Consider the following 17,896-nt stretch of genomic DNA (forward strand, 5'->3'; position numbering starts at 1 on the left):
TATGAATCTCTTATCAGATATATGATTTGGAAATATTTTCTCTCATGCCTTTTCACTTTGTTGGTAATATTCTTTGATGTACAAAAGTTTTTAATTTTGATGAAATTCAACTTAACTCTTGTTTTCTTTTGTTGCCTGTGCTTTTGGTGTTATATTTAAGAAATCATTGTCAAATCCAATATCATGAAGCTTTCCCTTATATTTTCATAGCTTTAGGTGTTAAATTTAGGTCTTTGACTTCCCGGTGTGACGCATTTGGTTGGGCATCATCCTGGGCACAGAAAGATTGCTGGTTCCATTCCTGGTCAGGGCACATGCCCATTTGCATTCTTGATTCCTAGTATGGGTGTGTAGGAGGCAGCTGATTTATGTTGCACTCTCATATCATTGTTTCTCTCTTCTCCCTTCCTCTCTTTCTAAAAAATCAATAAAATTATTTAAAAAACTATTTTAAGTTAATTTTTGTATATAGTATAAAGTTTTACTATTATTTTTGTTATTTTCTTAGTGTATGCCCTGGGGATTATAATTAACATCTTAATTCATAAAAATCTAGTTTCGATTATTACTAACTTGATTTCAATAATAGTATATACAGTATAAAAGCTTTGATTATATATTGCTTTGTCCCTTCCCTCCTCTTTTGTGCCATTATTGTCATTCAAATTACATCTTTATAGGTTGTGTGCCCATCAACATAGATTTTTAATTCTTGCTTTATTTAATTCTTCTAAATTAAACAATAACTACAAGCAAAAAATACATTTAGAGCATTATAATAAATGAAATAAGCCAGTAAGAGGAAGACAAGTACCATATGATTTCACTTATATGTGGAGTCTGATGCAGATTTTTGACGGACTTTTTCTTTTTTTCTTTAGAGGAACCAGATTCCAATTAGCATCGCCCAGTGGGTTCCGGTATGCAGCTGGTTGGTGCCTTTGTCTCCTACCCAGGGACAGTGGGGCAGAGCGCTGTCTGGCATTTTCCAGGTAAGGTTTGTTGTTCCTTTGGTTGGTATGAAAACCTTAGTGTTCATGTGCAAATGTCATGTATTTCTAGATTAGCCAAGCAAATTGTGTGATGGAAAAATCCTCATGAGACCACTCCTGGGTCTCTGTGGTGCCAGCTCAGGACTGATTCCTGCAGTATGGTGTCTAGGGCGTTGCTTCTAAATACCCCAGCAGTGGCACTTAGCCTAGGATACCATGCTACAGTCTGATGATTTTTACTGTTGGGAGTGTTTCCAGATATTCATCTCAGTTAACTTTTCTTCAGTTTTCTTTTTATAGACGCCTTTTATTTTTGTGGGGGGAGGGGGAGAGGAAGAATTTTTTCTTTCTTTGTTTTTTCTTTTTATGAACATAAAATCCAAAGAATTATTTGAGGTTTTAATTTACTATTGGCACATGATTTATTATGATGTAGTTTACTGTGGACACTCCTTGAAAGTTTTTTCCTCCTGATTTTTGTTAACTGTGAAACTAATTTAGTAATAAAGGAAATAAAAATCACTCATGACCTCAAATCTGAAAACATCTGCTGGTTCTTTTCCAGTCTGTGTGTGTACTAATTTTTTCCTTAGGTACATTAATAAATATCCACAGAATTTTATGTTCTAGTACCTTTTCACTTATTAGAGCAGACACTATTCATATTTTTGGGTAGAGTTCATAGTTACATTTTTAATTGTTACATGTCATTCTATTTACTTTTGTTTAATATTAAAATTGTTTCCAAAAACTTTTGCCATTATAGGTTTTAATGCAGTTATAATTTTTTTGATACATAGTTTTTCTTATTTTTAATAATTAAAGATTGCCCTGGCTGGTTTGGCTCAGTGGATAGAGTGTTGGCCTGCAGACTGAAGGATCCCAGTTTTGATTTCCCATCAAGGGCATTTACCTGGGTTGTGGGCACATCCCCAGTAGGGGCTGTGCAGGAGGCAGCTGATCGATGTTTCCATCTCATCAATGTTTCTAGCTATCCCTCTCCCTTCCTCTGTAAAAAATTAATAAAATATATATATATATATATAAATATTAAAGATAAATTCCTAGGCAGGTATACCCTTAGTCAAAGGGTATAAACATTTTCTTCTCCAGAAGCTATTTTAATTTATGCTGCCACCAGCAATGTATGTATAACTATGTATAACTAGTTTTTTATCCTTATCTCCCCTAAATTAGGTATTTAAAAAAATTTTTAAACTAAGTGGTTAGGAAATATTACCTTGTTTTGCTTTGCATTTATTTGTCTACCTAACAGAGTTAATTTAAACATTTTTTTCTTTATCAGTTGTATTCCAAATTGGAAAAATTATATGCTTATATAATTTCTCCATTTATTTACGAGGACTTTATTTATTTATTTATTTATTTATTTATTTATTTTCTTACCAATTTATATGAATTCCTTCTGTAGCCATTAACTTTCTTTTCTATATTTGATGCAGTTAAAATTATTTTTGATATAAATTACTAGTACAGATGGTCCCCCACTAATAATGATTTGACTTATGATTTTTTACTTTACAATGGTATAGAAGCCATATGCATTCAGTAGAAACCATACTTCAGTTTTGAATTTTGATCTTTTCCTGGGCTAGTGATATGTGGTTTAATACTCGTGTGATACTGAGCATTGGTAGCAAGCTGCAGCTCCCAATTCGCCACATGATCATGAGGGTAAACAACTGGTACTGTACAATGTATGCATTGTTAGGTGATTTTGCCCAACTGTAGACTAATATAAGTGTTCTGAGTAAGTTTAAGGCTAGGCAAAGTTATGTTCAGTAGGTTAAGTGTATTAAATGCATTTTCGACTTACAGTGTGTTTATTGGATTGTGACTCCATTGTAAGTCAAGGAACATCTGTATATATATTTATGTATTTATCTATACTAATAAAAGGGAAATATGCTAATTAGGGCAGATGTCTTCCTGACATCCATCCGGATATCCATCTGGACAAAGCCACAGCAGCCTTGAGCCCTGGCAGCTGTGAGGACTGAGGCTTATGGCAGCCATTAGCCCCATCGCTGTGAGAGGGGGCAGGCTGGGCTGACGGACCTCCCCAATGCATGAATTTAAAATAAAATATATATATTTTATTGATTTTTTACAGAGAGGAAGAGAGAGGGATAGAAAGTTAGAAACACCGATGAGAGAGAATCATCGACCAGCTGCCTCCTGCACCCCCCCCACTGGGGATGTTTTCCCTGCAACCAACGTACATGCCCTTGACCGGAATCAAACCCGGGACCTTTCAGTCCACAGGCCGACACTCTATCTGCTGAGCCAAACAGGTCTCGGGTGAATTTTATAGGCTTCTAGTCTATAATAATAAAAGGGTAATATACTGATCAGACGGGATGTCATTCTGGATGAAGCCAGGGCTGGAGTGAAGCCCTGGTCCCAGGTGCCTGCCGGTGGCCAGAGGGAAGCCCGGGTTCCAGGTGCCAGAGGGAAGCTGGTGCTGGCATCTGGGGGAAGGAAGGCCTACTCTTGCATGAATTTCATGCATTGGGCCTCTAGTATAAATATAATGTACTAAGATATTTAAAATATAGAGTAATTCCTTTCAATTAGTATGTAAACCTTACCATTCTGAAGAAATGTCTTGGTTGTCCTTGTATTTCCTGGGCTTCTTACTAAGCTAGACACAGAGTAGATATTAAATGTATGTTGAATAAATAAATAAAGAATATCTCAGCCGAGACCGGTTTGGCTCAGTGGATAGAGCGTCGGCCTGCGGACTGGAAGGTCCCAGGTTCGATTCCAGACAAGAGCATGTATCTTGGTTGTGGGCACATCCCCGGTAGGGGGTGTGCAAGAGGCAGCTGGTCGATATTTCTCTCTCATCGACGTTTCTAACTCTCTATCCCTCTCAATTCCTCTCTGTGTAAAATCAATAAACTATATATATATTAAAAAAAAAAAAGAATATCTCAAATGTATGTTGAATAAATAAAGGCATCTACTCTGGGTAGTCAGGCAGCTATTTTTTTTCAGAGTCGGGCTATGTTCTGTTACTTTTTTGTGCATTGAAAAATTTTAATAGAATTTATCTCAAACATTTGTTATTTGTGTGTGTATAGATGGTGGCGGGGGGAGGAACTAATTATATGACTCTCTGACTTATGTTTCATTTTTTGAATCATAAACATTTTTGGGGTACCTGATGTATTGTATTAAGCTCAGCATTATAGCAAAGCAACTATATAAATAACTTAGGGTGGTTTATTTCATGCTGACAAGATGTAATTTTAGCCAATGTAAATAAATTGGACATTTTGTCATATTGACTGTACCTGGGTATATACTAGTATATTCCCATCTTTGAGAACCCCTGGTAAGAAACCTCTGCCTCAGAATGATATTCTCAGGTGCATGTCTGACAGGCAAATTTGGCTCAGAATGAGAAAGAACTTTTGAGTTAATTAGAATTGTGGTGTAATGCATGTGTGGGTTGCATTTTTACAGTAAATTTATTCTCATTGGACATATTGAGGCAATGGTTGGGAGACTATTTTAATGGCATGACATAAAAGAATCCTTTGGATGAGAGGTAGTATTAGGTGATATTATCTTTAAAAAGCTAGGGACATTGTACTTTCACCTCTGTCTTTCCTAAATAATCTCTTTTATTTATTTATTTAAAAAGTACATTTTATTGATTTTTTACAGAGAGGAAGAGAGAGGGAGAGAGAGTTAGAAACATCGATCAGCTGCCTCCTGCACACTCCCCACTGAATATGTGTCAAGGTACATGCCCTTGACCGGAATCGAACCTGGGACCCTTGAGTCTGCAGGCCTCACTGCAGGCCCACTGAGCCAAACTGGTCAGGGCCCCTAAATAATCTCTTGAAGTTGTCATAGTATGATGTCAGAGTCTGCTTTAAAAAAAAATTTTTTTTTAAATAATTTAAACATACAGGAAAGTTGTAAAAATAGTAGATACCCTTCATTTAGTTTCCTTGAATGTTAATGTCCTATCTAACCATAGTGCAATTATTGAAACCAGGAAATTAACATTGATATAATACTATTAACTAATCAACACACCGTTTTTCAGTATTTCTCCCCCCCTCCCCCAATGTCCTTTTGTAGTTTCTCAATATGAGTTTGTGTAATATTTTCTTACAATTAATGAAATTCGTGCATGGAGGGGATGTCCCTCAGCCCAGCCTGAACCCTCTCCAATCTGGGACCCCCCCTAACCCCCCCCTAACTGCCAGCCTGATAGCCCCCTAACCACTCCCATGCCGGCATGATTGACACCTACCTGCTCCCCTGTCGGCCTGACCACCCCCAACTGCCCTCCCCTGCAGGCCTGGTTGCCCCTAACTGTCCTTCTCTGCTGGCCATCTTGTGACAGTGTGGGGGCGGCCATCTTATGGTGGCCTTCTTGTGACAATGTGGAGGCAGCCATCTTGTGGTGACCATCTTGTGATAACATGAGGGCAGCCATCTTGTGATGACATGGGAGTGGCCATCTTGGGATGATGTGGGGGCGGACATCTGGTGATGATATGGAGGTGGCTATCTTATGATGACATGGGGTGGACATCTTATGACGTGAGGGCATGAGGGTCAATTTGCATATTACCTCTTTATTATTTAGTATTGAGGTTATGCATTTTTGGCAAAAGTTTCTTTCTCAGTGTATCATATTGGAATACTTGCTATCAGTATGTCTTTTTTTAAAAAAAATATTTTATTGATTTTTTACAGAGAGGAAAGGAGAGGGATAGAGAGAAACATCGATGAGAGAGAAACATCGATCAACTGCCTCTTGCACACTACTGGGGATGTACCTGCAACCAAGGTACATGCCCTTGACCAGAATCGAACCTGGGACCTTTCAGTCTGCAGGCCAGTGCTCTATCCACTGAGTCAAACTGGTTTTGGCCAGTATGTCTTATTACTAGTGATGTTAACTTTGATCACTTGGTTATTAAATTGTTGTCTGTCAAGTTTTCCTACTATAAAGTTACCAATTTTCTCTTTTTAATTAGTAAGTATTTTGTGAGAAATCACTTTGAGACTATGCAAATATTCTGTTTCTGATCATACTTTTGCTTTCTTCATTTACCACCCATCAATGGTTCTTGTTTTAAAATGATACATAGTACTAATTAATTTAAAATTTGTGATTAAAAATATAACATTAAATTTACAGTCTTAACCATTTTTAATTGTACAGTTCAATAGTGTAGAGTATAATCACATTGTTGTACAGCAGATCTCTAGAACTTTTCATTTTATAAAACTGAAACTTGATATCCATGTAACATTCTTTCCCCACTCTCTGCCTACAGTGAATACCTTTCTACTTCTGTTTCTATGATTTTGACTGCTTTACATACTTCATATGAGTGGAATATGCAGTATTTGCTTTTTTGTGAGTTATTTTGCTTATCATAATGTCCTTAAGATTCATCCATGTTATATCAAGTAACAGGGTTTCTTTTTTAAGGCTGCATAATACCCCATTATATATCTATACCACATTTTCTTTAGCTAGTTATCTGTAGATGAGTATTTGGGTTGCTTCCACATCTTGGCTATTGTGAATAATGCTGTAATACATGTAAGTGTGCAAGTATTTATTTATTCCATTATTTATATCAGGAGCTCATGAGTATTTATTTTCATCTATGAGTTATAATTCATTATTCTGATTATTTATTTTGTTAATCTAATTGTCCCAGTTTTGGCTGTTGGGAACTCCTTCAAGTTCCTTTCTACATGCCTTCATCATTTAAAAAAATATTTTTATTGATTTGGGAGAGGGAGAGAGAGATAGAAACATCAAGGGTGAGAGAGAATCAGATTGGCCGCCTCCTGTACATGGGCATGTGCTCTGACCAGGAATCAAACTGTGCCACTGAGCCACCTTCATCATTTTTTAACACTTATTTTCTGGCACTGCAAGATATTTCAGGTTCATGTTATATTTTCTTTGCTCTAGCCTGGGATTCAACACTTCCTCCGAGGAGCCTTGGTTCATTTTCTTGGAGAATGGTTGCTAATTGTGCATGAGCCTGTACTTAGGTTTTTAAAAGCTGCATGACATAGAGTTATCTGAATATATGTTCTACCGTTTAATTAACTTTGCTTCTTTAAGCCTTAGTATCCTCATTTCTAAACTGGGGAAAGATTATCTATTTTTGCATGTTTGTTATAAGATAAACTTAAATAAAACACTAAGCATATAAGTCCTGGGCATATAGATCTTCTATAAGTTGTAGTAAGTAATTTTTTTTTTTGTCTTCACTTGAGGATATTTTTTCCATTGATTTATTTTATTTTATTTTTTTAGAGAGAGTAGAGGAAAAGGTGGCGGGGGTGGGAGGGTAGGGGAACATAGATGTGAAAGAGACACACTGACTGACTGCCTCTCATATGGACTCCCCAACTGGGCCAGGGATGAGCCTGCAACCGAGGTAAGTGCCCTTGACTGGGAATCAAACCTGCAACCTTTCGGTCTGCTGGCTGATGCTCTAAACACTGAACTAAACCGGCCAGGACTGTAGTAAATATGTTTGTTATTTATGTTCATGCTGCTGAGATAAATTTTCTCCTCAAGATGTAAATTGAAACTTTAAAAAAGAAGTTTGTGCTAAAATTATATTAAGCAAGTTGCCACCTTTCCCTGGGTCTTAGTTTCTTCATCTGTGAAATGAAAAGGTTGGATTTAGATGTTGGAGATTTCTTCCAGCTCAAGTGTTGTTATTCTAAGTTACTTCTTAGTTCTTGTATTGCTTTTTCTCCAAGCTAAACAGTCTCAATTCATTTTAACCTTTCCACTAAGACCTTTTATTCATCTCTTTGATCATTCCTGTGGTTCTTTTCTGGACCTTCTCCAGGTTGTCCTATTTAAACACACACACACAACATGAAAAACAATCTGCCTAGTTTTTATTGAGTGTTGCTCCATGCCCAGAATGGTGTTGAGCATTGGGTCAGAAAATAAAAGAAGTTTAAGATAGACAGAGCCGTAGTAGAGCTTATACTTTTGCTAAAAGGACCAGACACACCCACGATGATCAAGAAACACTTGAGTCCTTGCCTTCTTCTCTTTTACTTTTCCCTTCTTCCCTCCCTCCCTTTCTTCTTTCCTTCTGGTCTCTTCATTTTCAGAACCTTTTTGGAAGCAAAATATAAGGGTAAAATCTTAAGCATTATTTTAACTCAGGGCTGTCTTAAAATGTTTATTTTTGAAGTTGTCTGGAACAGGTCTTTACATTTATGTTATGCATTATAGTTTGTATATCTCTTTAACATATATTATTTTATTTGATTCTCAAAACAAATTTATGAGACAGGAAGAGCTCGAGTTTCAACTTAGTCTTCTGACTCAGTGGTTTTCTCTTTCCATTATACCATGGCTTCCTCACCTCTGCCTTCTCACTCATCTCTCTCCTGCTCACTTCTTTAAAAAAATATATTTTTATTGATTTCAGAGAAGAAGGGAGAGGGAGAGAAATGTCAATAATGAGAAAGAAATATTGGCTGTCCTCTCCCCAGCCACAAACACCGCCTACACCAGGGATTGAGACTGTTATCTGGGCATATGCCCTGACCAGGAACAAACTGTGACCTCCCGGTGCATAGGTCAATGCTCACCTACTTAACCATACCGGCGGGGCTCCTGCTCACTTCTTATGTCTTCTCTATGAAGGCTTTTCTGACGATTGTAGGTCATTCTTTTCCATCTCCAGATTTCTGTCGTTTACTAGTACACTGCCTATTCCACATCTTTAAGCATTTTTGTACATTTCATTGAAGTATAAAAACACAGAAAAATGAATAAATCATTAGTGTACAGCTCAATGAATTATTACAAAGTAAACATAACCAGCATCCAGATCAAGAAGTAGAACCCCAGAAGCCTCCTTGATCCCCTCTCATTACTCCCCATAAGCAAGGTAAACCATGGTCTTCACTTTGAACACTGTGTAGTAGTTTTGCCTTTTATACATATGGTACATACTTTCTTGTGTTTGCTTTCATTCAACTTCGTTTCAGAAATTCATCCATGTTGTTTTATGTAGTAATAGTTTACTCATTCTTATCCTATATAATAAAACTCTAGTATACAAATTGTCCCTTGGGTGGTTGTTCGACTGGGAGATTGGGAGTTTGGCCACTCGCTATGATGTGCGCTGACCACCAGGGGATGGTGTGGAACATGGTGCTGGAAGCGGGTGGCAGTGGAGATGCTGCCAGCCCTGATGGGCTCTGATGAGAGAGGGACTATGAAAGGATGGCGGAGCAGGTGAGGGGGCAGCGCCAGGCCAAGGTGAGGTTCCAGGTGGGGTTGTGGGGATGTGAGCTGGGGCCCCGATCTCTTCAGGTCACCCTGAGGGACCTCACGTGTACACGAATTTGTGCACTGGGCCTCTAGTTGTGATATAATATCATGATTAATCATGGATATACCATGATTAATTTATTATTCTTTTTTTATTTTAAAAAATATATTTTATTTATTTTTCACAGAGAGGAAGAGAGAGGCACAGAGAGCTAGAAACATTGATGAGAATCATTGATCAGTTGCCTCTTGCACACCCCCTACTGGGGATGTGCCTGCAACCAAGGTATATGCCTTGACCGGAATCGAACCTGGGACCCTTCAGTCTGTAGGCCGACGCTTTATCCACTAAGCCAAACCAGTTTCGGCTAATTTATTCTATTGATGGATATTTGTATTGTTTTCAGTTTGCATTTAAAAAAAATATATTTTATTGATATTACACAGAGAGGAATTGAGAGGGATAGAGAGTTAGAAACGTCAATGAGAGAGAAACATCGACCAGCTGCCTCCTGCACCCCCCCACAGGGGATGTGCCCGCAACCAATGTACATGTCCTTGACCGGAATCGAACCCGGGACCCTTCAGTCCCCAGGCCGATGCTCTTCCACTGGGCCAAACCGACTTAGGCTCAGCTTGCATTTTTTTTAATTAATACTGCTGCTTTGAATACTCTTGTACCTGTTTTTTTGTGAACATATGTATTATACATTTCTGTTGGAGTATATGTACTTAGAAATGAAATCACTGAGTCATATAGGATGTGCATACATTTACTTTCGATACTGTCAAATAATTTTCCAAAGTGATCATACTGTTTTACACTTCCACCAACAGTGTATGAGAGTTCTAGTTGCTCCACATCCTTGCTAACCCTTTTTTTGTGTGTATGGTGGGTGATCTTTAAAATGTGATATTTGATTCTGTTTCATGAGTAGTGGGTCTTCTTTCTCTTTTCCACAAGTTATGAGCTTCTCGAGGATGGGGTTCTGTTTATATTCTAAAACCTGGTATAAGGCTGGCATTTTATAGGGGTTGGATGAATGAAGCATATAAGGACAGGAAGGAAATAATAAGACCTAACTATACAGGTGGTTTCATTTGTTCATTCAACACATATTGAGTGTTACCCATGTACCATGCATTGTACTTGATCCTGGTATTTTACCTAGTTCCTACTGTCATGGATCTTTAGGTAGTAGTGATAGAAAATAAGCAAGTAAATATATATCCTATATAATAAAGAGGTAATATGCAAGTTGGCCATCACTCCAACACACAAGATGGCTGCCCCCATGTGGTAAAAGATGGCCGCCCCCATGTGGACACAAGAAGGCCAGCAGGGGAGGGCAGTTATGGGCAATCAGGCCAGCAGGGTAGGGCAGTTGGGAGGGACCAGGCTTGCAAGGGAGGGCAATTGGTGGTGACCAGGCCTGCAGGGAAGGGCACTTGGGGGTGACTGGGCTGGGAGAAGTGGGCAGTTGGGGGCAACCAGTCCTGTTGGGGAGGGAAGTTAGGGGTGACCAGGCATGAAGGGGAGGGCAGTTGTGGGGGGCGGGGGGAGGCAGCGCTGCAGGGGAGGACAGTTTGGGGCGACCCAGGTCTGTATGGGAGAACAGTTGTGGGGGGACTAGCCTGGCAGGGGAGGGCAGTTGGCAGCAACCAGGCCAGCAGGGGAGGGCAGTTGGGGGCAACCATGCCTGCAGGGGAGGATATTTAGGGGCGACCAGGCCAGCAGGGGAGGTCAGTAGGGGTGACCAGATCAGCAAAAGAGGGCATTAGGGGCAATCAGGCTGGCAGAGGAGCAGTTAGCCGTCGATCAGGCTTGCAGGGGAGTGGTTAGGGGGTAATCAGTTGGCAGGCAAAAGCAGTTGGGGCAATCAGGAAGGCAGGCAGTTGGGAGCCAGCAGTCCTGGATTGTAAGGGGATGTCTGACTTCCTGTTTAGGTTTGATCCTGGTGGGCAGTTGGACATTCCTCGAGGGATCCCAGATTTGAGAGTGTGCAGGCTGGACTGAGGGACACCCCTCCTCCCCACCCCTGTGCACTGTGCACTTGGTGAATTTCATGCACCAGGCCTCTGATGAGTACTGTGAATAAAATAAGCAGGCTAGCCGAAACCGGTTTGGCTCAGTGAATGGAGCATTGGCCTGCGGATTGAAGGGTCTTGGGTTTGATTCTGGTAAAGGCCATGTGCCTTGGTTGTGGGCACATCCCCAGTAGGGGGTGTGCAGGAGGCAGCTGGTCTATGATTTTCTCTCATAAATGTTTCTAACTCTCTATCCCTCTCTCTTCCTCTCTGTAAAAAAATAAATAAAAAATATTTAAAAAAAGCCGGCTACTGCTATGATAGAGAATAATGGGATAATAACTATTTTAGATAAAGTGGTCACCTCTTTGAAGTGACATTTGATATTTCAAGGGTATTTTTATCTTTTACAAAAATTACTGATATCTTTTAAATTTAAACAAAGGAAAAATTATGTCTTTAAAGATCAAGGGAGTCTTTTTGGTAGCCATTGAGGTACAAAAAAGTAAACGTGTGTGCTTCTAGAGGTGTGTAATTATGGGGAAGCTAGATGTTGTCCTTGGTACTAGATACCTAGGTAATTCAGTAGTTCAATGTAATGTAAATGCTATCTAATAAGTAATGGTAGGACAGAAGTACATCAGGTAATGAGACAGTCATAGAAGCAATCTATTGGTTACTCTGGGAGTTATGGGCAAAGAGAAAAATCATGTAATCTAATAGAAGAGAACTCTCCCCAAATCTGAAACTGCTGCTGGTTGTTTTTGAAGCTAAGTGCTCTGTGTTTTAGATGGACTATTACATTGATGTATGTGATGTAATGGGAGTGTTTTGGGTTTAGTCTGTGTTTTACAAAGCCTGCTTGATGATATCTGTGAGTAAACGTTTAATGTCCTTGGGACTGACCAGAAGAATCCTGACTAATCTTTTAATGTCCTTGTTTGGAAAGAAAAGTAAATAGTAACTCTTCACAATTAGAAATTTCATCTTTTTCTTCATTAGAATTATCAAAAACATTATTTTCATTTCAAGTGTCTCATGTCTTCTTGGAATAAGCCAGCATTGGAGGATAATCCTCCTCCTGCCCCCTCTCCATCCCTTTTTATTATAAAGATTAGAGGCCCAGTGCATGAAATTCATGCACTGGGCGGGGGACGGGGGACGGAGGGGAGAAGGAGGCATGGTCCCTCAGCCCAGCCTGTGCTGTCTTACAGCCTGGGACCCCTCAGGGAACATCTGTCTGCCGGCTTACGCTTGATTCCCAGGGATTGGGCCTAAACCGGCAGTCAGACATTCCTCTCACAGTCTGGGGCTCTCACAGTTCGGGACCCCTCGCTCCTTACTGCTCGCCTGCAGCAGTGGAGGCAGGAGAGGCTCCCAACACTGTTGCTGCACTCGCCAGCTGTGAGCCCAGCTTCTGGGTTGAGCATCTGCCCCCTGGTGGTCAGTGTGCATCATTGCGACCAGTTGTTCTGCCATTTGGTCGATTTGCATATTAGGGTTTTATTACATAGAATAATACAAAATTATTGAGAGCTTGAAAACTAGATTCTTAAATTCATGTATAGTCCTACTAATTTAAGGAAGTAACTTTTTTCATTTCAGTGTGGTCCTTCCTAGGCTTGGCCATATGCAGTCATATTTTTACCTATAATTTTATACATATTAATGTGTTTTTTCATGTTGCTAAAAATAATTAGTGTAAGTTATGGACTTTGAGTGCTAATGATGTGTTTATAGGTTCATTGATTATAACAAATGTACCACTCTTGTGGAGGATATTAATTATAGGGGATGCTTTGTGTATAGGGGAGAGTGGATATGTATATTGGAGCACTCTGTGCTTCCTGCTCATTTTTCTCGTGAACCTAAAACTTCTTTTAAAAAATCTAAAAAGCCAACGAGGGCTACACTGAGATTTTTAAAAACTATTTAAAAAATCTCAGTGTAGCCCTAGCAGGTTTGGCTCAGTGGATAGAGCGTTGGCCTGCACACTGAAGGGTCCTGGGTTCAATTCTGATTGAGGGCACATGCCTGGTTGTGGGCTCGATCCCCAGTAGGAGGTGTGTAGAAGACAGCCGAGCAATGGCTCTCTTTCATCATTGATGTTTCTATCAGTTTCTCCCTCTCGCGTACCTCTCTGAAATCAATAAAAACGTTAAAAAAAAATCTCAGTGGTTACTGGATTTTCCATTGAGTACCTTAATTTAATTAACCATCTCCTTCCTTGGTAGACTTCCCCCCAGTTTTACTCCCATTCACTCTACAATGAGGATCTCTTACATGTATTTAAAAAAAAATTTACTTATTGATTAAGGTATCACATATTTGTCCTCAACCCCCCATTCCAATCCCCCATCCCTCCCCACTCAAGCTCCCATCCCCCTGTTGTCCTTGACCACTGATTAGGCTCATATGTATGCACATTAGTCCTTTGGTTGATCTCTCCCTTTTATCCCCACCCTCCCTTTGAGGTCCAACAGTCTGACCCATGGCTCCTTATCTCTGGGTCTGTTCTTGTTCATCAGTCTACATGTATTTTTTTTTTATTAAGAATTTATTTTCAGCCGAAACCGGTTTGGCTCAGTGGTAGAGCATCGGTCTGTGGACTGAAAGGTCCCAGGTTCGATTCCGGTCAGGGGCATATACGTTGATTGCGGGCACATCCCCGATAGGGGGTGTGCAAGAGGCAGCTGGTCGATGATTCTCTCTCATCGAAGTTTCTGGCTCTCTATCTCTCCCCCTTCCTCTCTGTAAAAAAATCAATAAAATATATTTTAAAAAAAAGAATTTATTTTCAAAATTATGTTTATGGGTCTTTATTATAATAATACCAACCTAATAGTGTTGTAGTGAGGATTGAATAAGGTGGTATATGGAAGGTACTTAGCATAGTACCTGGCACATGATAATAGTTATTAATTTTGCTATTATATTGCCAAAATACTTTCAAATGCAATGTGTGTACATAAAGGAAGGCAATTCTGATCTGAACAATGATGATGGCGATGAAGGAAGCTTCTGTTATTTATTGAGTATATATTTTGTAAAAGACATTTTACATATACTGTAGTCCCCCCTTATCCATGGAGGATATGTTCCAACACTCCCTGTGGATGCCTGAAACCATGGATAGTAACGAACCCTGCATATACTATATTTTTTCCTATACTTACATACATACCTATGATAATGCTTAATATGTAAATTAAGCACAGTAAGAGATTAACAACAATAATCCTATCTAATAAAAGAGTAATATGCAAATTGACTGTCACTCCAACACACAAGATGGCTGCCCCCATGTGGACACAAGATGGCCGCCACAAGATGGCCAGCATAGGAGGGCAGTTGGGGTGTACCAGACCTGCAGGGGAGGGCAGTTGGGGGTGACCAGGCCTGCAAGGGAGCGCTGTTAGGGGTGACCAGGTTGGCAGGGGAGGGCATTTGGGGGGGACCAGGCTTGCATGGGAGGGTATTTAGGGGTGACCAGGTTGGCAGAGGAGGGCAGTTAGGGGCAATCAGGCTGGCAAGGGGAGCAGTTAGGCATCAGTCAGGCTGTCAGGGGAGTGGTTAGGGGGTGATCAGGCTGGCAGGCAGAAGAGGTTAGGGGCAATCAGGAAGGCAGGCAGGTGAGCATTTAGGAGCCAGCAGCCTTGGATTGTGAGAGGGATGTCCAACTGCCTATTTACCGTATTTTTCGGACCATAAGACGCACTTTTTCCCCCCCAGAAGTGGGGGGGAAAAGTCCCTGCGTCTTATGGTCCAAATATAGCCTACACATATACTTTTAAAAAAAAGTTTTTTTACTTGCCTGGCTCTGTGTGGTCTCTGTGTGCTTGCCCGGCTCTAAAATGGTTCTAAATGCTGCTGTTTACTTTACAGGGTTGATTACATGTGTTTATGACTGTGATGTTGGGTTTTAATGCACATAAAATATTTTAGGACACTATTTGTTTCAGAATCTTTTTTTCTTCATTTCCCTTCTCTAAAAACTGGTGCGTCTTATGGTCCGGTGCGTCTTATGGTCCGAAAAATACGGTAGGTCCTATCCTGGTGGGCAGTTGGACATCTCTTGAGGGGTGTCATATTGAAGAGGGTGCAAGCTTGGCTGAGGGACACCCCCAAACCCCCGTGCACGAATTTCGTGCACCAGGCCTCTAATAACTAATAAAAAAATAGAATGATTATAACTATACTGTAATAAAAGTTATGTGAATGTGGTCTCTCTCAAAGTATCTCTTTGTACTATATAGTCACCTTTTCTCTTTAAAAAAAGCACTTTATGGTATCTCTTTGGCATATCTGAATTGCCAGCATCACTGTTCTTATGCTTTAGGGCCATTATTAAGTAAAATAAGGATCACTTAACACAAGCACTGTGATACTGTGACAGTCTATCTGATGACCAGTATGACTACAGGGCAGATAGCATATACAGTATGTATACACTGGACAAAGGGATGACTCATGCCCTCGGTGGGATGGAGTGGAAAGGCATGAGATCGGTAGATATGCAATTTAAAACTTAACAATTATTTATTTATGGAATTTTCCACTTAATATATTTTGATTGCATTCTTCTCAGGTAGCTTAAACCCCTCAAGGTGAAACCACAGATAAGGGGGGACTATTGTATTATTTCCTTCAATCATTACAGCTGAGTTTCAGTAACTTCCTCAAGGCCACCTAGCTTATAAGTGACAAAAGCAGGTTTTAAACTTAAAATTGACTGATGTGAAAATCATTGGTTCCTCCCTCCCCCCTGTATACTGCACTGCTGCCAATGTTTAAGTAGGTATTTATTGCAGTTCTAGTTCTTAGAGTTGACTCATACTTATTTAGTTCCAGGTTTCCAGGGCAGAATCCTTTTATTTATCCAAGTATTCAACAGGTACTTACCATATACCCGACAATATTCTAGGTGCCAGTCTTGAATCTTCTTGGTGACCAGATCACCAGGAACTGGATTAAGCAAGGTTGGAAAGATTCTAGTCTTTACTTTAAAGCAGCTCTAGTTAGATTAACCCTGTAAGTGACTGCTCAGTGTTGCTTACATCTGTGTTATTTTTTTTTAAATCCTCAAGGGGCCCCAAATGAGCCAGTCCTTAGCATGTGGTGGATCAGAACAGATTTCTGGAATAGACATACAGCTGAGTAGGAAGTATCACACTACGAATAAGGTGAGCATTATTAGTGCTTTCTGTGTTTATTGAGTGCTTTCACATGGGTGTTCTTATTTAAGTCTCAGCAAAACTGTTAGCTGGATGAGCAAGGAATTTTATTCAATGCAGAAGGTTGAGGCTCAGGAAACTGAAGTGACTTGCTCAAGGTCACAAGGATGGTAAGTAACAGACCAACTGAGTATTTGAACCTAAAGCTTCTGATTTCATGTCTTTTGTTTCTTACATTATGCTGTCTTGCCTGGACAAAACTTTAGAGAAATAAGTCTTTCTGAATTTTTACTTGTTAAAAATCAGGTAATATTTAACTTTCAGACAATTTATCGATTATATAGCCTGCCTTCATTTGGAGAGGCTTAGCATTAGAACAGGTTTTCCTTGGAGTTTATTTGCAAACGTCAAGACTTATGTCTTCTATCAATATAATCATTAATAAAATTTGTTATACTAAGAAAATGCAAAAAACATTTATCTATTGCTTATTTGACTGCTTTCAGACATATTTTTCTTTCCTTTTCCTGTTATGTTAAAAAACATAGAACACATTCCTCTTCTTATAATTATTCTTTGGGAAATGTGTGTGTGTATGGGGTGGGGGGTAAAGATTTCCTTTTAGAAGTACCTTTATTTATTTATTTATTTATTTATTTATTTATTTATTTTAAAATATATTTTATTGATTTTGTACAGAGAGGAAGGGAGAGAGAGAGTTAGAAACATCGATGAGAGAGAGTCATTGATCAGCTGCCTCTTGCACACTCCCTACTGAGGATGTGCCCGCAACCAAGGTACATGCCCTTGACCGGAATCGAACCTGGGACCCTTCAGTCCCCAAGCTGACGCTCTATCCATTGAGCCAAACCGGTCTCGGCTAGAAGTACCTTTTTTTATAGAACTTTTATTTTGTTACCAAGAATCGATCATTTCTTAGACATGGGTTCATAGGCATATGGTCATTGAGGTAAATATGTCTCTTGAAATTCCAGAGCATATATTACATAGAGTTCCAGATATGTTTGCATTAAGTAATAAGATAACCAGAAAAATCAGAATAAAAAGTTCTAGCCCTGGCAGGTGTTGCTTAATTGTTAGAACATCAGCCCGTGCACAGAAGGGCATGTACCTGGGTTGCAGGATCGATCCCAGGGCCTCCATTGGAGTGCATGCAGGAGGAAACCAATCAAATGTTTTTCTTCCCCTTTCCCCCATCCCACTTCCTCCCTCTTGTCCACTCTCTCTAAAAATCAATGGCAAAATATCCTTGGATGAGGATTAACAAAAAATAAATTCTAGGTGGAAAAAAAAAAATCTAAGCAATAAAATGCCCTTAGACCTAATGTGCAACAAAAGCATTAAAACTAATT

At 39.6% G+C, this 17,896-nt stretch overlaps 1 protein-coding gene across 4 annotated transcripts in view; it reads left to right on the forward strand.

The window, feature by feature from the left end:
* LOC118707353 (ubiquinol-cytochrome-c reductase complex assembly factor 1) overlaps window positions 1-17,896 on the forward strand; it is a 106,952-nt gene that overhangs the window by 7,418 nt on the left and 81,638 nt on the right. For 2 of the 4 annotated variants that reach the window (XM_036417493.2, XM_036417491.2), the window contains exons 2-3: window positions 882-992; window positions 16,437-16,532. In XM_036417493.2, coding sequence (XP_036273386.1) covers window positions 882-992; window positions 16,437-16,532 — 207 coding nt within the window. The remainder of the gene's footprint in view (window positions 1-881; window positions 993-16,436; window positions 16,533-17,896) is intronic. The other 2 variants (XM_036417494.2, XM_036417495.2) reach the window with 2 other exon arrangements.

This window comes from Pipistrellus kuhlii, unplaced genomic scaffold (genome assembly GCF_014108245.1).
Source record: "Pipistrellus kuhlii isolate mPipKuh1 unplaced genomic scaffold, mPipKuh1.p scaffold_m20_p_6, whole genome shotgun sequence".
Taxonomy (NCBI): domain Eukaryota; kingdom Metazoa; phylum Chordata; class Mammalia; order Chiroptera; family Vespertilionidae; genus Pipistrellus; species Pipistrellus kuhlii.